General features: G+C 41.7%; 1 protein-coding gene across 2 annotated transcripts; it reads left to right on the plus strand.

The window, feature by feature from the left end:
* The first annotated feature begins 3,311 nt into the window (after positions 1–3,311).
* Positions 3,312–19,274, plus strand: LOC133116555 (protein Wnt-10a). 2 transcript variants are annotated; one of them, XM_061226234.1, is made up of 4 exons: positions 3,312–3,424; positions 6,477–6,739; positions 10,422–10,795; positions 18,813–19,274. In XM_061226234.1, coding segments are annotated over exons 1-4 (1,101 nt in total). In that variant the 5' UTR covers positions 3,312–3,422. The 2 variants fall into 2 exon arrangements, with proteins under 2 accessions (XP_061082218.1, XP_061082217.1); XM_061226233.1 differs by having other exon boundaries at positions 3,336–3,805.
* Positions 19,275–19,615: the final 341 nt, after the last annotated feature.

Below are 19,615 nucleotides of genomic sequence, written 5' to 3' on the forward strand. Positions count from 1 at the left end.
GAAGACCTCTAAAGTTGATCATTAAAAAAATTAAAAAATAAATACCTGTCCAATAAACCTTCAGGGGTGGATGTGTTAGTTACTACTCTCTGTGAAAGACCTCACAAACAGATCTACAAAGGCTACACTACAAGATACAAACCACTGGCATAGTCAAGCTGCAAAAACAGGATGGCCAGGTTATGGTTTGCTAAGTAATACCTAAAACAGCCTGCAGAGTTCTGGAAAAAGGTCATTTGGACAGACGAGACCAAGATTGACTTGTATCAGAGTGATGGCAAGAGCAAAGTGTGGAGCTTAAAAGGAACTGCCCAAGAACCAAAGCCCCTATCCCAGGGGTCGGCAACCCTGGTCCTGGAGAGCCGCAGGGTGTGCTGGCTTTTGTTGTTGCTTGGCATTAATTGATCAATGAAAGCCGTTGATTACACAGTTAACTCACCTCACCTGGTTTCTTGGGTCTGAGTCGCTTGCTTATTTTAAGGTGGAGACGAAAGCCAGCACACCCTGCGGCTCTCCAGGACCAGGGTTGCCGACCCCTGCCCTATCCTCATCTGTGAAACATGGTAGTGGGGTTTGTTACAATAAAGTTTGCGCATAATGGTCGCCACAGGTGCTGCCTCAGTTGTCTTTATTGATAGACTCAAGTTCAATCAAGTGCCTCCAAACTCATTGGATGGTGCTTCATCCCACAGCGGTGCAATGGTCAGGAACATACACCAGTACTCTCTTTCTTCTTGATAATGTTCTAAACAGCTTGTTTCATTAAGCCTAATGTCTCTGTTTTTTTTTTTTACTTCCTTTGAATAACAGACTCCAATGGCAATCAGAATCCTAGAATCAAGACTAGATACTGAAAGCTTTCTTATACCTGCAATTTAATACACCATATTACGCAGAAACTGTTGATAATCAATTGTCTAATTCCTATGTATAAAAAGGGATGCAATTCCCACACAAACCATCCAATATGGGTGTAAATTAGCTTTAACCCCATATTTGCCGTTTCATTTCAAATGTGATGTGCTTCAGAAGAGGCAAAAGAACAGAAATGGTACCATTGTCCAAATACATACAGGCCTCACTATATATACAGTATATTTTTAAATCCCTCATCTATTCTGGAATTTCCTTTGCTCAGGGCATACCCAACCTATGAATTTGTCTTCTGCAAAGAAAAGTTGGTGAGAATTCCTCCAGAGCAATGTGAAAGATTGATATCAAATTACAAAAATGGTTTAATTGCAGTTATTGCAACCAGTTAAGATTAAGGTGGCAATTACTTTTTTTGTATGGGTGTTTAACAAAAATATATATATATATCATTTTTTCATTAAATAAATTAAATAAATTAAATAAATTAAATAATAATTTCAATTTTGTGTTTACTTAGGTTCTCGCTGTCTAATATTACATTTTGTCTAAAGATCAGAAACCATTCAGTGACTAATATGCAATAATAGAGGAAATGATAAGGGGGGGGGGGCAATTTCATGGCACTGTACAGTATTTGCCCACTTGAAAAAGAAATGGACAGAGAGAGAGAGATGACTTCTGTTTGATGTCGGACAGTGTAAATGGCCTAAGATGAACTGTGATCCAAAATATTCCCATTTAATGTAGTTATCCAGCAAATGTAAGTGAACTGGAGTCCCCTGAGAACAATGGGAAATGATTAACATCACTGTGTATTAGAGTCTGGACCACAGACCTCTCTGGCAGTGTCCCACGCTCCAGATGGAAACAGTATTCGTGTTTTCTGTAGCCCCATTAACATTTCCTCAGCAAAAACTAAGAACTTGGCTTTCATTTGGGTCATTTTATACAGTGATGGCTGTTATCTAGTCCTGGGCAGACATTGGTAAGGCCTCTCCTCTCTCACTGCTTTGTACAATACTCACTTGTTCTGTGACACGCTGTGTAATACTGGGTCACGGTTATGACCTGGTCTCCGTTTAATGACATCACTCTTCATTTGCTTTATTTTTGTGAAACATTTGACAGTTTTGGAAGTACGACTGACGGTTGACAGCAGGTTTTAACAGCTCACTGCTTCAGGAGTCGCACTGAAAGTGATGAAGATCACCATCCTACTCCATTATGTTCCAAACTGAACACAAGGATGCTTTGACTTGAAGATGATGACCACACTTGGGAGAAATCATCCAGGTACAGTGATTAGAACCTGTTCGTGTCACATATCCAAAGTACAGAGGACAGAAGTTTAAATAAATTAAGAATTCAACATGTTTCAACTGTTTACAGCGCTAAAGTCCTTAAAGCCAAGTGAGAAAGATCAGCCGTCTGGTTCTGCTTATAGTGTTTGCTTGTCTTGTGAGATGCACTTTATATTATGCTTGTAATACGCTTTGGCTGCATCTGTTAAATGATGAAAATTATTATCTTGAGATGTCTTCTCAGATGAATTGACCTCATTATTGGAACTGCTTTTGAAATATTAGACAAGTAGTCTGTTTCAAAACTTAGCTTGAGCTGGTCAAACCATGTTCAGTTTGGAACTGGTCTGAACAGGTCAAGTTGTTTCAAAACCTGGATTGAGCTGTTTATTTTTTTTCCCTATGGATTGACATTGAGCGATGAAATTAGCCGCGGGTAACCAAAATATTTAAATTGTTCCTCAATAGAAGTTCTAGTGCATGTTGTGCTACTGTTTCGGAGATGTAGAGACATGACACAAACGTGTTGCTGCCGGCCGAATAATCAATGTTATTAAACAAGTGTGTGGGTGTATAAAAAGGATCTAAATAATCTAAAGGTGCGTGCCTGATATGATGAAGCGGAAGCAGAGGGCCAATGGATGTCATAATGTATCATAATGTATGGGCAATGTTTCATTTTATTAATTTATTAATTTATTAATTTATTTATTTATTTATTTATTTATTTTAATTTAGACTTGACCGAACATACTTTATTTTCTTGATTTTTGTAGCCTATTTGTAGCCAACTTTTGTGTTTTTTAATCACCAAAGTAGGCTAATACCAAATGTTTCAGTAATCAAATGGAAGACTGGTCGGTGCTTAAACTTCTTGTATGACTTAAACTGAACGAAAATAGTTCAAAGGTGAACTTCCAGAATCGCGTATCCGTGTATCAGAGAATTATCAAAATAATCACGTGGGGGAAAAAATAAGTCGATAAATCGTGTTATATTTTACAGCCGAATATTTCATTTAAATTGGTAATACCGGGGTTCTTTCTGCGTCGATTCTTTACTGTCATGTGACGTAAAAGTAGGCTGGCAGAGTGCTAAGAGCAGTAGTTTTGTATGCTTTCAGGATAAGCAAAACATCACAAGCCACTTAGACTGGAGATAGTAGCCTATGCTGATGATCTAAAATCCACGTTCAGCTTTTCGGGTGTACCCCAATACAGATATCACCTGGGATCTTAAGAATTATCTATGTAAGGGAATTTCATTCATTCCTTCATACCAATGTACTTCTTTAAAAATCTGACTTTCAAACTAAAACGATTGCATTCTATGAATGAGTTGCAGCGTGTACAGTCGTTTTTTGGCTGCTTACGCCTTTTTTATCGGATCTATACAGAACCAAAACAAAATTGAGTAGGACCTGTCACCTCGCACGCGTACTGCCGGAACTTACACTTACGGAGGGAAACTTTTCCTTGAAAAACCTAACATCTTAAAGAGGGAGCGATAATCAGCGTTATCAGTACACTACTCAAACGGGACTTTAAAGTGTTGTCTGAAAGAAACACAATGGAATTCTTGCTACTACATTTATTCCGGTCCTTGATGTTGCTGGCGCTGCTTATGCAACGGTAAGTAGCCTACCTTTAGGCAATTAAGTCTTCTTAATGCTTTTTAAACCCTATTTATGCATTTATAAGTGCATTTATAAATGCTGTATGGACCAATATTAGTTGCAATATAGTACTGAAGCTGAATAATTTATTTTGTAGAACTAATCTTTACTTTTATTCGTTTGTTTTCAGTCTTATGCTAACGTTTTACCATTTGTCCATCCATGACAAAAGCGCCTCTAAAATGCCTGTTATTATTTGCGCATTATTTGCATTTATTACCGTCTTTCTCGTTTGCTCATCGCGTTGTCGTAGCCTATAAATTACGTATACAGGATTTTTTTAACGCCCGACGAAGAAGCATGGAAAACTCCCAACTTCTGAAAACCACATGAATGTAGAGGCAATTCCGGTTGATATTAACGCATGAATGTGCCTCATGATATTGTGTCTTTTGAAAAACAAATGTCACATTCTGGCCGGTATGATAGTGTAAAAATCTGAATTGCTTTGCATATTGAATTGAAGCTTTTATTTGAAACTGAAACTGCTTCGAATTTATGTATTTATTTATTTATTTATTTATCAACTCTTTCGAACCTAAGCCATCCAGTATGTCCATCCGAGGCGAAACACCAGTTTGGTTTATTAAGGAATCTGCTCCACACCAATCTGCGTTTTCAGCTAAATATTTCTTTTTTTCTTTATTTATTAGCATACCATTAGTTCCAGAAAAGACCCAAGCACTTTGTACTGTATGCATACGATGAACAATATATAGCAGGCGGCACGGATGATGCAGTGGGTAGCACTGCCGCCTCACAGAAAGGAGGTCCTGGGTTCGAATCCCCGTCAGCCGAGGCCTCTCTGTGTGGAGTTTGCATGTTCTCCCCGTGTCTGCGTGGGTTTCCTCCGGGTACTCCGGTTTCCTCCCACAGTCCAAAGACATGCAGGATAGGCTGATTGGAGAGTCTAAATTGCCCATAGGTATGAGCGTGTGAGTGAATGGTGTGTTTGCCCTGCGATGGACTGGCGACCTGTCCAGGGTGTATTCCTGCCTTTCGCCCAATGTAAACTGGGATAGGCTGCAGCCCCTTGCGACCCTGTTCAGGATAAGCAGGTTAGGATAATGGATGGATGGATGGAGATATATATATATATATATAAACATCAATATCAGGTGATCCATGGACGAACTACTGGCCTTTTCATACATAGCCACCCATTTTAGGAGAACAAAATTATTAGCACAAATTAACATAATCTGAAGTAATGACATGACCAGATGTTGGATATCTTCCCTGGTGATGCTCTGCCAGGACTGTGCAGCCATTATTAGGACTTGTTTGTTCCAGGGGAGTTTTGACTTCAGCAAGGAAAATGCATGTTCAGTTGGATTGAGGATGGGTGATTGACTATGCCAGAAAATTCCACTTTTGCCCCTGAAATGCTTGGTTGCATTAACAGTATGTTTGGGGTCACTGTCCTGCTGCAAGGTGAGGTGTTGTCCACAGAGTTTTGAGGCACTTGGTTGGATCTGAGCAAATAAGATATTTCAGATAAGATCTTTCTGCAGTCAAATCATCAAAGAAGACAAGTGAGCCAGATCCAGTGGCAGCCATACATGGCCAAGCCATAACACTACCTCCACTATGTTTTGCAGATGAGGAGGGTGCTTTGGGGTCATGAGTGGTTTCTTACTTCACATGTTCCATCTCTTTACAGGATAATACTCTTCTTGTCTGTCCATTTGTTTTTTCCAGAACTCTACAGACTTCTATGTGCTTTTTTGGCAAACTCATAACCAGGCACTCTCATCTTGAGGCTTACCAGAGGTTTGCATCTTATGATGAACCCACTGAGGTTATGGCCGGGGTATTTTTCTCTTTATGGGAGTCTTTAAGAAATCACAGTTTATTTTTTAAATTCACCATTGAAAGTATTCTCCGGTCATCCACTACAGTGGTTTTCTGTCGTCTACCAGGTCTTTTGACTAAGTAATTTCAGGGAGCAAGGATGCACTGGTGAGTTCAGTTGCTGTTGACACACCCAGTGTTCAGCTATGTCTCTGATCGATTTGTTCTGCTTTTTCAGTCTCGTGATGGCCTGTTTTACTGTCATTGACACTTCCTTGGTCCTCATGTTGAGAGACAACAGCAACAGATGCCAAATGCAAATTCCCAACCTAGAATCACCTTCAGACCTTTTGTTGTGGCTTTCTTGTGCATGAACTAATAATGCAAATAAACACAGCTGGCCAAAAAACAGTTGAGCGGCCAACAGTCCAATTACTTTTGGTCCTCTAATATGAGGGGATTATGTATATATGGGCTGTAATTCCTACAATGATCACCCAATATGGATGTAAATACTGCCTAATTAAAGCTGAACTTTAGCCACTTCAACATATGTCCATAACTTATTTACAAGTAAATGCAGTGTTACACTTTTTCTTTACAAACTCAGTTTGGTGAGTTTTTTTCATTTGTTAATTGTATTGCTTTTATTGTTAGTTAATTGTTAATTGGACAATAGTCTACATGCTCTGTACAGGATCTCCAAAGATGCATTGTACTGGCACTCTGTGATACTAGTTGTGCTATAAACTGGAAATGGCTAGAATCCAAGTTTAAGGCTTTTTTCACAGTTTAGATAAATACTAACAAGAGTGATTTTTCTTATACTTCAGGGTACATTCCAATGAAATACTGGGGCTGAAGATCCCTTTCGACCCCATTCTGAATGCAAACACGGTCTGTTTGACCCTTCCGGGCCTGACTCGCCGGCAACTGGACTTGTGCATGCGGAACCCCGACGTCACCGCATCCGCCATCCAAGGCATCCAGATTGCCATCCACGAATGCCAGCACCAGTTCAGAGGGCACCGGTGGAACTGCTCCAGCCTGGAGACCAGGAACAAGATCCCGTACGAGAGCGCGGTGTTTAGCCGAGGTGAGAGACCGACAAGAAGCCCTCCCTTATGGTAGAGTGTCAGCCCTAAAGAGGAACGTACTCCTGTGATGACCGCCGATTCCCTGTTTAGCTTCCGTCTCCGGTTATACTGCATCATGCATATGCAACACTGGCCTGGTGTGCACTCAGGTGAATTTGACTAAACAACTTTCCTGCCTTGGGGAGGCATTCAAACAACCCAACTTCTCGAACACGTTTAAGCAAGTAGTATTCTTTTTTTTATTTTTTTTTATTTCTTCAATATCACTGGGTGTTTGATAGTTACTGACATGAATGAAAAATAAAACATTTGTTCATATTTGGTATTTTTTGAGGAATTGCAGGAAGGGCCCCTGCGGTTTGATTCAATTTCCTCTTAAATATCATTTCATGTCAATGATTCAAAGCACAGAAGGCCTAACCCCTGAAGAATTGCAATGTGAGTTAAGAGAAATAAATAGCCTAAAATTCCAAAGCAAAGGTTAAAATTTGTGCACCCTGGAAAAATAAACGAAACTATTTAATGCACTGTGCACAACAATATTTGACATGTATTTTGCATTATTTGTAGTGAATATATGCTGCTGCAATCTGGCTGCGGCATTCACTCTTTTTTCAGTGCGTTCAGTGAGAGGGCTGTGAATTTGCTGTCAGCGCTTTCTCAACTCCTCAGTGCCGAAAAGCAGAAACCTGTTTAGTTGGTTTCTGTAACCCAAAGTGACAGTTTCCTTCGATCTTTAATTCATTTTCCCATTTCCTCTGCCCTCAGCTTCGTTGGGCGTGTCTCCCATGATAAATTATTTTCAAGATTGATCTGTTCAGAGGTAATGCTGAAACAGCATTCCCATGTCTGTGTCTCTCAGCTGCCTTAGGTACCATCTACTACCCCTCCACCAAAGACACATGCAGACATACATGAAAAAGTCTGTGTGTGTAGGCGCATGTGGTTGGTTACGTTTGTGTGTTTGTGTTTATGTGCGTGGTTGTGTGTGTGTGTGCATGCTTTTAATTTATGTGTTTTTATGTGTTTTTTATGTGCATGCATGTGCATGTCTAATATGTCTGTGTGCTTGCAGCTGTGTGTTTATATATGTATGTACATGCATGTATGCACATTTCTGTATGTGTTTTATGTTTCTGTGTGCATGCAGCTGTGTTTTCACACATTTGTTTGTGTGTGTATGTGTGTGTGTGTGTGTGTATGTGTGTTTTTATTATGCGTCTTTGTACAATCCCAAATTCTGAGGTTATTCTACCTTCAGGGAAGGAGCATTTTTTAAATAAGGCAAATTCCAGACATTGCCATTTCACACCTGATTGAACTGTTCAACAATGATTCGTCATCAAATTCCTGCTGGACACAAAGAGGAGAGAGGGGTTATGTGAGGCTGAATTTAAAGGTCTCATGAGACAAGTTCCAATCTGCATTCAACACTCTGACATCACTGCCAATAAACCTGTTAAAACTGGTAGGACTGAGACTACAAAGGCAAATATCATTTCAGATTAAGGTAAGGATCAGCTGAACAGTAGAAAATAGTGTTTTTAATACAAATTCTCCAACGTGAAGTATTGTAGCATTGCTATTACATTATTTTATTGTATTTATCAATGAAAAATAAACAAAAACAGAATCAACTACAGACTACATTTTATGCATCTAAGCAACCCTTCCTTTGTAAAGACTTTATAATTTTATTTGTCACATGTCTTCTTAGTCTTTCAACAGAAAATGCTGAAAAGAAAACTTTCATGTTGCTCAGAGCATGTGTCTCTTTCATACCGTGTGTGTCCCTGAAAGACATCTTTAAGAAAAGGTGTTTTATGGACCTCAATTACTGCTGATGGGCAAACAGCCAGCTGGGCTGAAATGCAGCCTTCATGTCAACCTGGGAAATAAGGGGAAACCCCCTTTTAGTTAAACCCCAGATCTATTGAAGTACTTCAAGCAATTTAAGGGTCCGCATTAACTTCAAAGCAAAGATTTTCCAATGAAACCCCCTATCCAAATTATATTTATATTTACGTTTATGAATTTAAAAAAATAAATAAACATGATTCTATTATTTGCATGTCAGTTTGTTTTATTAACTGTCGTACCAGCAGTATATTTGCTGCTACTTTTTGAAGAACGCAGGCCCGCATGATTAAAGTTAAAAGACTTCACTGGATAGGATTACAGCAGATGAAACATCAGCCAACAGTAGCCCAGTTAATTGTAAACATGTTTGGAATGCACAATACACCCCCTGGGTACAGAAAAGTAACACAGGAGCACAAGCCTGTCTTTTCTGTGAGTTACAATCGAGTTTGTTTTTTTCAGTGATGGATCTTTCGTAGAAAATACATTAAGAAGGTGGCAGGGGTCTGTTCAGTTTCAATTACTGCATGTCTGAGAGTTTATTTTGCCTCATTTTGTATTGTTCAGTACAGTATACCAGTACACAAACAGGCTTGTCTCATTAAAGTGATTGCAAAGGGAAATCTGTGGCTTCAGGTAATTGTATTTGTATGGGGTGATTATGCTATGTGTTAAGCATCATCAACAGTACGAGGAATTGCATTGCAATATCCACTTATATCAGTCCAAAACATTTATATCTATTCCAGTGTGGGGATTAAATGGGTTTCAATGTATTACCAGGTTCTGACCTATTGGGTTCAGGTCCTTCAAGATGCAATGGTCAATAAATATTTTAGTCTTGTTGCATATCTCCTTTTATAGTTTATGGCACTCCAGAATTCTCTCATGCTAAAATCCATATCCCATTCTCCCTCCTTCTCAAACCTACTGTTTCACCCGCCTCCATCCTTTGGTGGTGCTGCTGCCTAGCTGGCTGGCTAGCTAGGCTAGCTATATTACCCCTCGAGCTATAGAGCAGTAGTTTTTGTTTTGTTATCGATATTTCATTTTGTTTCATTATCAAGCCCTCCCTGTACAAACTATAGAGGATGAGGTTGAGGGTAACACTATCACGATCACAATTCAGAAGAAATGGGCAGTGTTTTTCAATAGCTACGTAAGGCTACACTGGAAGGCACACAGGGGCTGTTTGCACAGGCCTCTATGAGTTCACACATGCCAGGCCATAGTTGCCCGATTACACTCACAGCCATGAAGACCTACGCCATTCTCCATCGACAGATGTAGTCACGCTAGCCACTTGTGTTTATTACTTGTGGGTGGTACGATTTGTTATTATAGTCATTACTTTGAATAGATATCTGGCGGATGTGTAGTGGATACATCCCTCGGTGATACTTCATTGTTATATTTTCAGCCCATTTACAGTCACTATAAACTACCATTGCAACTTCTCATCAGCCAATAGGTACCGATTATGTGGGGTACATACACTAAAATGAGAGGTGAATGAGGGGAATTCTGTACAGAGGAATAGGAGAGAAGAGACACTCCCAGATGAAGCTGTTCTTTCTCCACCGCACACACCAGGTTTTAGAGAGAGCACCTTCCATTGCAACCATTGCAACCTCTCATCAGCAGATAGATGGGACCATTGCAACTTCTCATTTGTATACGTACCCTACACAGGGTACGTATCCAGCGGTGAAATGCTGTATAGAGGAGCAGGAGAGAAGAGAGATATGTGAAATCCACAATGTGAGAAAGCACTCCCAGTCACTGGCGCTGACGCCGTTCTCTCTCCACGGCGCGCTCCAGGTTTCAGAGAGAGCGCCTTCGCCTACGCTATCGCGGCGGCGGGCGTGGTCCACGCCGTGTCCAACGCCTGCGCCATGGGCAAGCTCAAGACGTGTGGCTGCGACGCCAAGAGGCGCGGGGACGAGGAGGCCTTCCGGGTCAAGCTGAACCGGCTGCAGCTGGAGGCCATCCACCGCGGGAAGGGCATGGTCCACGGGGTCATGGAGCACTTCCCCGCCGAGGCCCTGGGGCCCCAGGACTCCTGGGAGTGGGGCGGCTGCAGCCCCGACGTGGAATTCGGGGAAAAGTTCTCCCGAGACTTCCTGGACTCCCGCGAGACGTACAAGGATATTCACGCTAGGATGAGGCTCCACAACAACAGAGTTGGCAGGCAGGTGAGACGTTTCTTTTTTTTACGCTACAGTACCGCGATTAGGGTCGGGGCCTACTGGACCCAATAGCAGTGCGGATTTCAGCTCTCTGTTTCAGTGCTGCTTTAAAGTACAATGCCTGAGCTAGTGAGTGAAACATCCACTGTTTTGCTTTGTTCTCTGGTGCTCCGAAATGTAAGTTACAGGCAACAGAGGCAACATTTACCCATGCCCACTCCGCACACCTCCGCTAGCTAATCTCCCACTCCCACTGTTGACTCAGTACCATTATCAGGTTCCATTAGCAAGTTAGCTAATGTTAGACTTGGTCAAAATGAAAGGCAATATAATACAAACAAAGCATATTTGAAAAAATTCATTTTGCCATTGAAATACGAAAGAAGTTCTCGGTTGAGGCAGTATCGTTTCAGCACCGGCGTATACGATACTCGCCCCTAACCGTGACGAGTCGTGTGAGGTGGAGGACTGCAGTTTCGGTGACTCAGAACATATTTTATTGCCCTCAATTACCGATAAAGTTAGAGGGGAGGAAGGATTTTGTCACAAACATGTTCACTCTCATAATGTACCGTCTACGTGATTACCTCACTCTGAGAGAATGTGCTTGTAACCAAGACTCCATGACACTATGATTCAACACACATCCACATGATACTCATGACACACTCCTCCATGACACACTCAACACATCCCTATTACAGTAATTGACTGCGTGTTATTGCTAATTGTGATGAGCATATATATAGTAAAAACCAAATTGGAGGTTCACGTGCAAGTAGACAATGCCTTTTGACTAACTAATAACAACTCTAATACAGCTGAATATATGAACATGATGAACGTGATGGCAAATTTCACATTGAGGAAATGTTATTTAGATGTAGTAAATTAAAAATGAGCATACTGTACACAGACGCTCCAGTAGTATTTCCCTTATTGGAGTGGATGGGCACGGCCGGGGAGCGTGATGAGGAGTGTGCATAATAAGTGGCATGGCAAAAACAAGATGGATGTGTTTGAGCAAAGCAAAGTTAATGATCTGGAAAAGGTCTTTTGTTGATGGATTGTGCATGGGTTAGTGCCTATGGCAGTATTTTACACTAAGGGCTATGAGCAGTAAGTGTAAAAAGTAATCCACATAAATGTGTCTTGATGTGTGAGAATCATATTGGGCATAGCAGGGTGTCTGGGGCTGTGCCAAGCAATTCAAGCGTCTAATAAATGTGACAACTGTGAGATGAATGGGTTACTACTATAAAATGTCACTAAACACAAGTTTGTGAATTCCCCTGTTTTGACGGCAATATAGGGAATGGCCTGGGGTGAACTGGGGCTTAGAGAAGTCAGTTAGGTGCATCTACCTGCTATCTGAGCATGCCGGTTTGAATGAAATTGTTTTTTCTGAACCGTTCAACAGCGATTTTGACAAGGAACACGAGTGGAAGTAGCCGCCATTGTTCCGCATTCTTCTGAAAGCACTCCCAAATTAAACATTGCCATTCAAATAGTCATCTGTGATAAGCTTTTGCATTCATCTTTGTCATCTCTCACACTAGTCGCACAACGTTGATGTACTGTAGCAACACAGCTAAACTAGTTTCAATCAATGCAGAAGTTGAAATTCAGTTTCCCGTTTGGCTACAAAAGACACAAATTATTTTCAGAAATGTAGTATGCTCGTTGTAGGTTTTTTGATCATGATCTGACTGAGTATTATGAATCTACAGGGCTCTTGAACTGCTAGCAGGAGAGGGGGATTTGGTCTCTAATTACTATCAGCAAGAATTGTGCTCGACACTAGAATAGTTATATTACGACAATTCAAGAAATGTTATGTCATTCTGTTTACATATGGTAGAAAAAACACATTGTATTTGTAAAACCTTTCATATTTACAGTGTAATGCTGTTCTTCAAATGATAGTGATCGGCTCCAACTGGTCTCAGTCTACCAATACACGCAAAATGAGCAGAAAACTCCCCATTGTGTACCACTTCCTCCTGTATAATTGGCCTTATATCTTTTCATCACTTTATTTTTGGCTTTCTTGATTATTTAGACAAAACACAAATGTGCAGCTATCTTGTTGTGGGAGGACGTTTCATCTGAATTCATCTTGATAGAGAACACTACGAAAACCACACGCTGTTTGTCCGACTGTAGAATTGTGGTATGAAACTGATCTCCTATCATTCAGATTGGGGGGTCTCATAATGAGTATACTAAAGCACTGTGGGTAAAAAGCTTCGTTTCAAATGGAACTCTGGTATTTGTAGTGTGAAAACGAACATTTGTGACCACCAGTGAGGACAGATGTTGCTAAATCCACCAACGCTGATGACGGATAGATGCTTTAAGAGACTGCTTTGGGGACAGTCTGAGGACAGGCTTGAACTTAGTCCAAAGACAGAGGATGTTTAAGTCCCTATATACTTCATGGGATGTTCTGAACTAACGAAGCAAAGAGAGTATGGAGAAACTAAGAGAGAGGAAAATGAGGGAGGTGCAGAGACGGAGAGGTCAGCACAGACAGATGGAGATGAGAGGAGGGGAAAGAGGAAGGAGGAGAAGATGAAAAAAATGAGAGTACATTGGGAGTGAGGGGGAAAAATAAGACATGATAATGATGAGAAGAGAGGGAAAGATGGGTGAGAGGCGTAGATAATTTGAAAAATATAAGTTAACGTGAAAGAGAGGAGGGCTTGGGGGAGGGGAGGTCGGATGTTGAGAACAGCTGGCACGGTTTTGAATTCAATTGTTCGTAGCAAGCATGAGAAACCTGTCTGACGGGTTTCAGGAAACATGCAAATATGGCCTTTTGGTTAAAAAAAATGTTGCCTTTAAAAATACGCATTGCTTAGTTTTGATTTTATATGTTGCGTTGTTATTGCATGCATTCTATCCATCCTATCCATTTCCATTACGTCCTAAATTACCAATGTGTTTGGGCATGATACCAATTAACCCTCATGACCAGTTTTGTTTTTGGACCTTCAGTAACAACGTGTTCTATTCTACAATAACTGGTCACAACTACGAATCAGTCACACCACAGATCAACTTATGTTCAAATTCAAACTCAGTGGCAGAAATACTTTGACTTGTCAACGTAATTTAGTACAACATGGCAAAACTACAGGTAACTTCCAAAAGAAAAAAAAGATGAAAAACAAGGAGATCTTTTGAGGACTTTCAAGCTGCGCAGAAAGCCCCATATCAAAAGAGAAAGCCCTCACAGGTGAGGTCTCCAAAAATACATCATACCCATGTCTCCTCCCCACAACCCCACCTCCCAAAAGACTTCTTTTGTGGAGGAATGTGGCGGTTTTAGTGGGGTATACAAGCCCCTTCATGCCCACCCTCTGGTTCTCACGACGTTCGGTCTTGTTAAAAGCTCTAATTAGTCGCTGCTGGCTGTTTGGAAACAGATGTTTTAACCCAGCAAAAGATTGGAGACATCAAACAGGGCGGAAAGTAGAAAGAGATCGGCCCTTCCTTCCCAAAACACAGCTTTAAGACAAGTTTATCAGGGAAGAAAGGAGACATTGAAAGGGGGGAAATTGCAGCATAGAGTTTGGTGAAACTGGACTTCATTATGTATTGTATGTTTGTATGCACGCACGCGCAAGAGTCTGGTGACAACACGTTAAGCAACAAAGATCATTTGAATATGAAAACATCAATTTCTTCACGGCAACTGTCTTTCACTGAGTTTTACAATGACAGTTTACAATTTGCCAGTGTAGTGAATTGTTTTGAAGTTTTAACTGTCAAAAGTGGATTGTATTCATGCAAATACATCCTGCCTTTATTAACAATAACGCAGCGGTTAACTAACATGGCTGAACCCCATCTATGGTAGGCAGTCATATGACATTAAATTATGTCTTTGGCAAATTAAGTTTTAATATGTGGGCCTAATCTGTTTTCACTGTAAAATATTTGGCATGGTGCATTTCAATGTATTTATGGTGGAGACCAAGCCAAAGCAGTCTGGTCAGGACAGCTGTTGATTGCTCTGATAAAGTCTTCTGTGTGGAAACTGAGGTCACGGTATGCATTTAACACCATCAAAAGGAGCCCCAGCTATTTCTTATGTTCTATCCAGTCAATCAGTCCACCTACTGGACTGCACAAAATGGCATCATTACATGTGACCTCAAACCAGAAATCAGTACCTCATAGGTCTACGGGAACACTTTCTGTTTATGCATAACAGGAAGTACAGTAACTGTAAAGGCACATTTACACCAATATAACTATAATTGAGAACAACAACTATAACAGGTTTCACATGCATACACACTGTATCATATTATTCCATAATGTTCCACTGTATCGTTCTATGAAGTGTCATTTTTAGAAGATGGAGGATGACTATTTTGCCTCATACTACTGTACTCACTTTTTAAAATAAACCAAAGGCACAGTTGGCAAATTAGCTAGCAAGCTAACGGGGGGTGAAGGGAATGAGGGTATGTGGGAGATTCTTACCGCTTATATCCAGGAGTATCCCTACGCCTGCCCAGATGTTGGCGTTTGCCTAGATGCTATACTGTAGTTGTGTAATGCATGGGAAGCAGTGGCATGTCTATCATGGAAAGAAACTGTCAATGAAAGATCATGCAACAATATTTTTTTCATCTTAGAACTCACTTCTGATTGGCTGAACGTGAATTTGGGAAGCAATCCTGCCGTTATAATTTTGGCGACACTTTTATTTTTTATGCCACTCAAAAGTTAAACCTTACCAAACCTTACATTATTGGTTCCCTGATTTAATGGGAGAACTGGAGTAAGTTCATCTGTCTTAAATAGTAAAACATTACAAAGCTCATAATTGGATGGCTAATTACTTTCACTAAAGTTAGCCTGGCTGGTTATTACAGATGCTTTCATGTCCTGAGGTACACAATACAGATATGGGACATTCAGCCAAATCGTACCTTCTTCTTTTAATTATTCCATTAAATAGTTCAATCAAGCTGATGTACATTTCATAACAGATATAATACTCAGAAAGACATGATTTCACTTGTGAGTAAGGCAAAGGATTTTCTATATCCAAAAAACATGAGTAGGAGTAACATGGAAATTACACTGGGGCAGGAACTTATTACTTTTTGTTCCTTATTACTTTTTGAAGAGGGAACATCAAGAATCATTTACAAGCACAACTTACTACAAATTGCCCATGGCCTTCAATATACCCTGTTTGATCTCTGCTTGGTGCCAGTTTATAGAGTTGCTTGTTTCACGTCTTTATAATGAGACCAGGCCAGATGTAGCCTACTGTATGTTATAAACCTTTCACCAATAAATGCTGGAGCAAAACATTTTCTTCAAGCACTCACATAATTATGAAGGATCCTACTAAGTGACTGATATACTTTATACTTCATTGAACCCTGTGGGGTAACCATCCTAATTACTTAGGAGCAGTGGACAGCCACTGTGTGGCACCTGGCGAGCAATGTGGGGTTAAGGGCCTTGCTCAAGGGCCCAACAACTGTGTGGATCTTATCGTGGCTACACTGGGGCTTGAACCAACAAACTAGCTGAATAACAATAATCTTATTATTAAACAACTAAGAAGAACTTGTGGTGAATTGGACAGGAGGTTTTTGTGAGTAACTATAGCTAGTGTGATGCTAGAGGTATGATGCTAACTGTCTATGATGCTGCCTCATATCAGCACTGCACCAAGTTTATTCATTTATAGTTTTATTTTTATGGAATTGAATCTAGAACTAGCTTGCTAGCTTACATGATATAAATCATCAGGGTAGTCCATTCTGTACTGACAGTAAACAAGCAACTTTACGTCTAGCAGTATGTCGAAAAACTGGCAGAATGTAATGTATAAACTTGCTTGATTTTTGAAACAGTGTGGCGATATGATAGTTGTCTAGCTTGTCTGATATCCAGTTGATATTCTGTGACTCTGATTCTGAATCTGCAATTGGAAAGATAAATCTAAAAGTTGACAATAAAATTTGGACAGATTCCAGTTCTGGTTGGTTCCATTAAGGTTTGTTCAGTACTCTAAAAAACAGATTTTGGTACCCAGCTCCAGTACATTTTGGTTAGCACTTTGGCTCGAGGCTATACAAAAGGGGTTTTAGTGCAAACGGTGTTAGGTGTGGGCACAATGAAAGAGAGATCAAGAGCTAGACGCGAGAGGTAGCACCAGTCCCTGCAACCAAAAACCTATCCGCCCTTTCCTTTCACAGATTAGCCGCCCGCCTGTGCTTTTTGACAAAGTTCCTCTTCCAAACGGGCAAGATATGAAGGATTTGTCATCCCATCCGATGCGCTGCCTTTCACAAGATCTGTTGTTCATTTGTTCTCCTCTGTCACCCACTCACCCACGCCACCTCTGCCTCCGGGTCCCCCTGGGACCGGCCCAGAAGGAACCGGACAGCTGGCTACTGGAGACCATACATCTGATCTCCTTCACTGCGGCATTATAAGACAACTTCATAGGAGACAAAGGCTGAGCTTCCATCCGTTATGGGTTTAAGTCTCAACACTTTTCGGTCTTTGCATTCCTTGTGGAAAAAAGATTAATAAAGAAAATAAATGTGCTACTCTCGAGAGCGTAGTCCACCAGGTGTAGGAAGGTGTGACCCGTTTTCTCTTAAAATTAGTGTACAGCCTGTCAGGCATTGTTAAAAAATGGCTTTCCTTTGTATGATGAATTAAGGGTGAAATAGGATAGGATAGCGAGGACACTTTTTTTGCACGGTGAGGACGGTGTGATTCACCACATAACTTTGTTAGCTTTGGCTGCGCGGCGGTCAGGTCTGTTGTGTTTCCAGCCTCATCATTCTTCAGGGATGACACATTGACTCTCATTCATCACATCTCCGCGCGCATTCACATACCGCCTCTGCTCCGTGCTCACTCCAGCGAGCCCCCCTGTCCCCCCCTCTGAAACGGACACCCGCAGCACACAAGCTATGTCACACAGCATCACCAGACTTCTCCCAAACGTACCTACATCTGCTTCTCCCAAACAGACCTACACCTGCTCGTACTGTAGCGCCTGTTTGACTTTTAGCCACGAGTGAGTTAGCACAAAGAGGCAGGAAACATTTGTTGAAAGCCGCTCTATTCAGATGGAAGAGCACAGAATAAAACTAAATTATAATTTTTTCAGGGTTTTTTTTCAGGTGAAAAAAGATATGGGGTGTGAATGCATGCGATGGGCTGGTTATTATATATCATTGTAGAGTTCAATCATCTTTGGTATTCACTGCAGTTTGAAGTGTTGAAGCGGCATTATTGTAAGGATACAGCAGGCATGATCTGACCGGTCTTGGTTCGCCCATAAGCAGATTACGTGAGGACTGGGGGTGTGTGTTCGACAGTCGGTGAGCGTTCGGTGACTGTTTATGCGAGCAGTGTTGATAGGGGCGGGAGAACTGTGAGCTGTCAGTGACGAGGGTGGCCCCTTTTCCTGTTGGTAATTGGATCTAAAAGTTTATACCTCTGGATGACAGACGAGCGCATTGTTGAGAGAACAGGAGGTCTGTGAATGTGGGAGGGATGGCCTCAGATGGGAACTCGCACTTGTCATGGAAAAGGACAGCTTCTCGCAAAGTGCTTCAGTCTGTGTTTGTGTTTATGAAGCTCCTAAAGTTACACACCGTGTTACCGTTAAGCGGAGCCCAACGCAGATCATTATGTTTCATCTCTTGCAATTTTCCTTATCTACTGATTACTATTGTACACATACAACACAAAAAAAGAAAGCCAATATGTTCTCAGATGAAATGGGGTGCTTTGATGTGCTGCTCCTCGCCTCAGTCCACAGAGAAGTACATCAGCCTTAGTTAACAAGATGGTGGTCGCAGAGGAGGGAATTCACGGTAGCTTTTTTTACCCTGTTGATTGAGAAATGACTAGGGGGGCACACAGTACAAAGCAGGGCTATGTGTGATCTGAGATTATGAGACCGCAGATGCGTGTGGGAGCAGGATGTTGACCTGTCCGTTTCCTCTTCCCCTCCCGACAGTCTGTGACGGACCACATGAAGCGGAAATGCAAATGCCACGGCACGTCGGGCAGCTGCCAGCTGAAGACGTGCTGGCAGGTGACGCCCGAGTTCCGGCTGGTGGGCTCCCAGCTGAAGGAGCGCTTCCACATCGCCGTGCTCATAAAGGCCCACAACCGCAACACGGGCCAGGTGGAGCCGGCACACACGCCCCACCGCCGGCGGGCCAACGAGCTGGTCTACTTCGAGAAGTCGCCCGACTTCTGCGAGCGCGAGCCCGGCTCGGACTCCGCGGGAACGCAGGGCCGCATCTGCAACAAGACCAGCCAGGAGCTGGACCGCTGCGAGAGTCTCTGTTGCGGCCGGGGCCACAACATCCTGCAGCAGACCCGCAGCGAACGCTGCAACTGCAAGTTCCACTGGTGCTGCTACGTGGTGTGTGAGGAGTGCCGGAGAACAGAGTGGGTCAGCGTCTGCAAATGAGAGAAGGTTCCGGAGGGTTTTTTTTTGTTTTTTTTGAACTGCTAAAAGACTGCGAGCGATAGGACTGCCATTTCCATCGGTGAAAGATGGAAGCCGAGAACAGGACTCGAGCGTTCGGAGTGCGGAGGACCGGGGACTCTGGCATCGGAGTTTGAATCTGCACTGCGTTTTATTTCACAAAGTATTTTTAAATTAAATAATTTAATAAATGGATACGTTTATTAGGAGCCGAACCCTCGTTGGTAGCTAATTGCAGTCGCAGCAGAGGACGACGGTTCTTACGGTTCACAACACAACCTTTTCTTTTTTTTCTTCAGTAAAACAACTGCATGGGATTTTAG

The sequence above is a fragment of the Conger conger genome, chromosome 17 (assembly GCF_963514075.1).
Source record: "Conger conger chromosome 17, fConCon1.1, whole genome shotgun sequence".
NCBI lineage: Eukaryota > Metazoa > Chordata > Actinopteri > Anguilliformes > Congridae > Conger > Conger conger.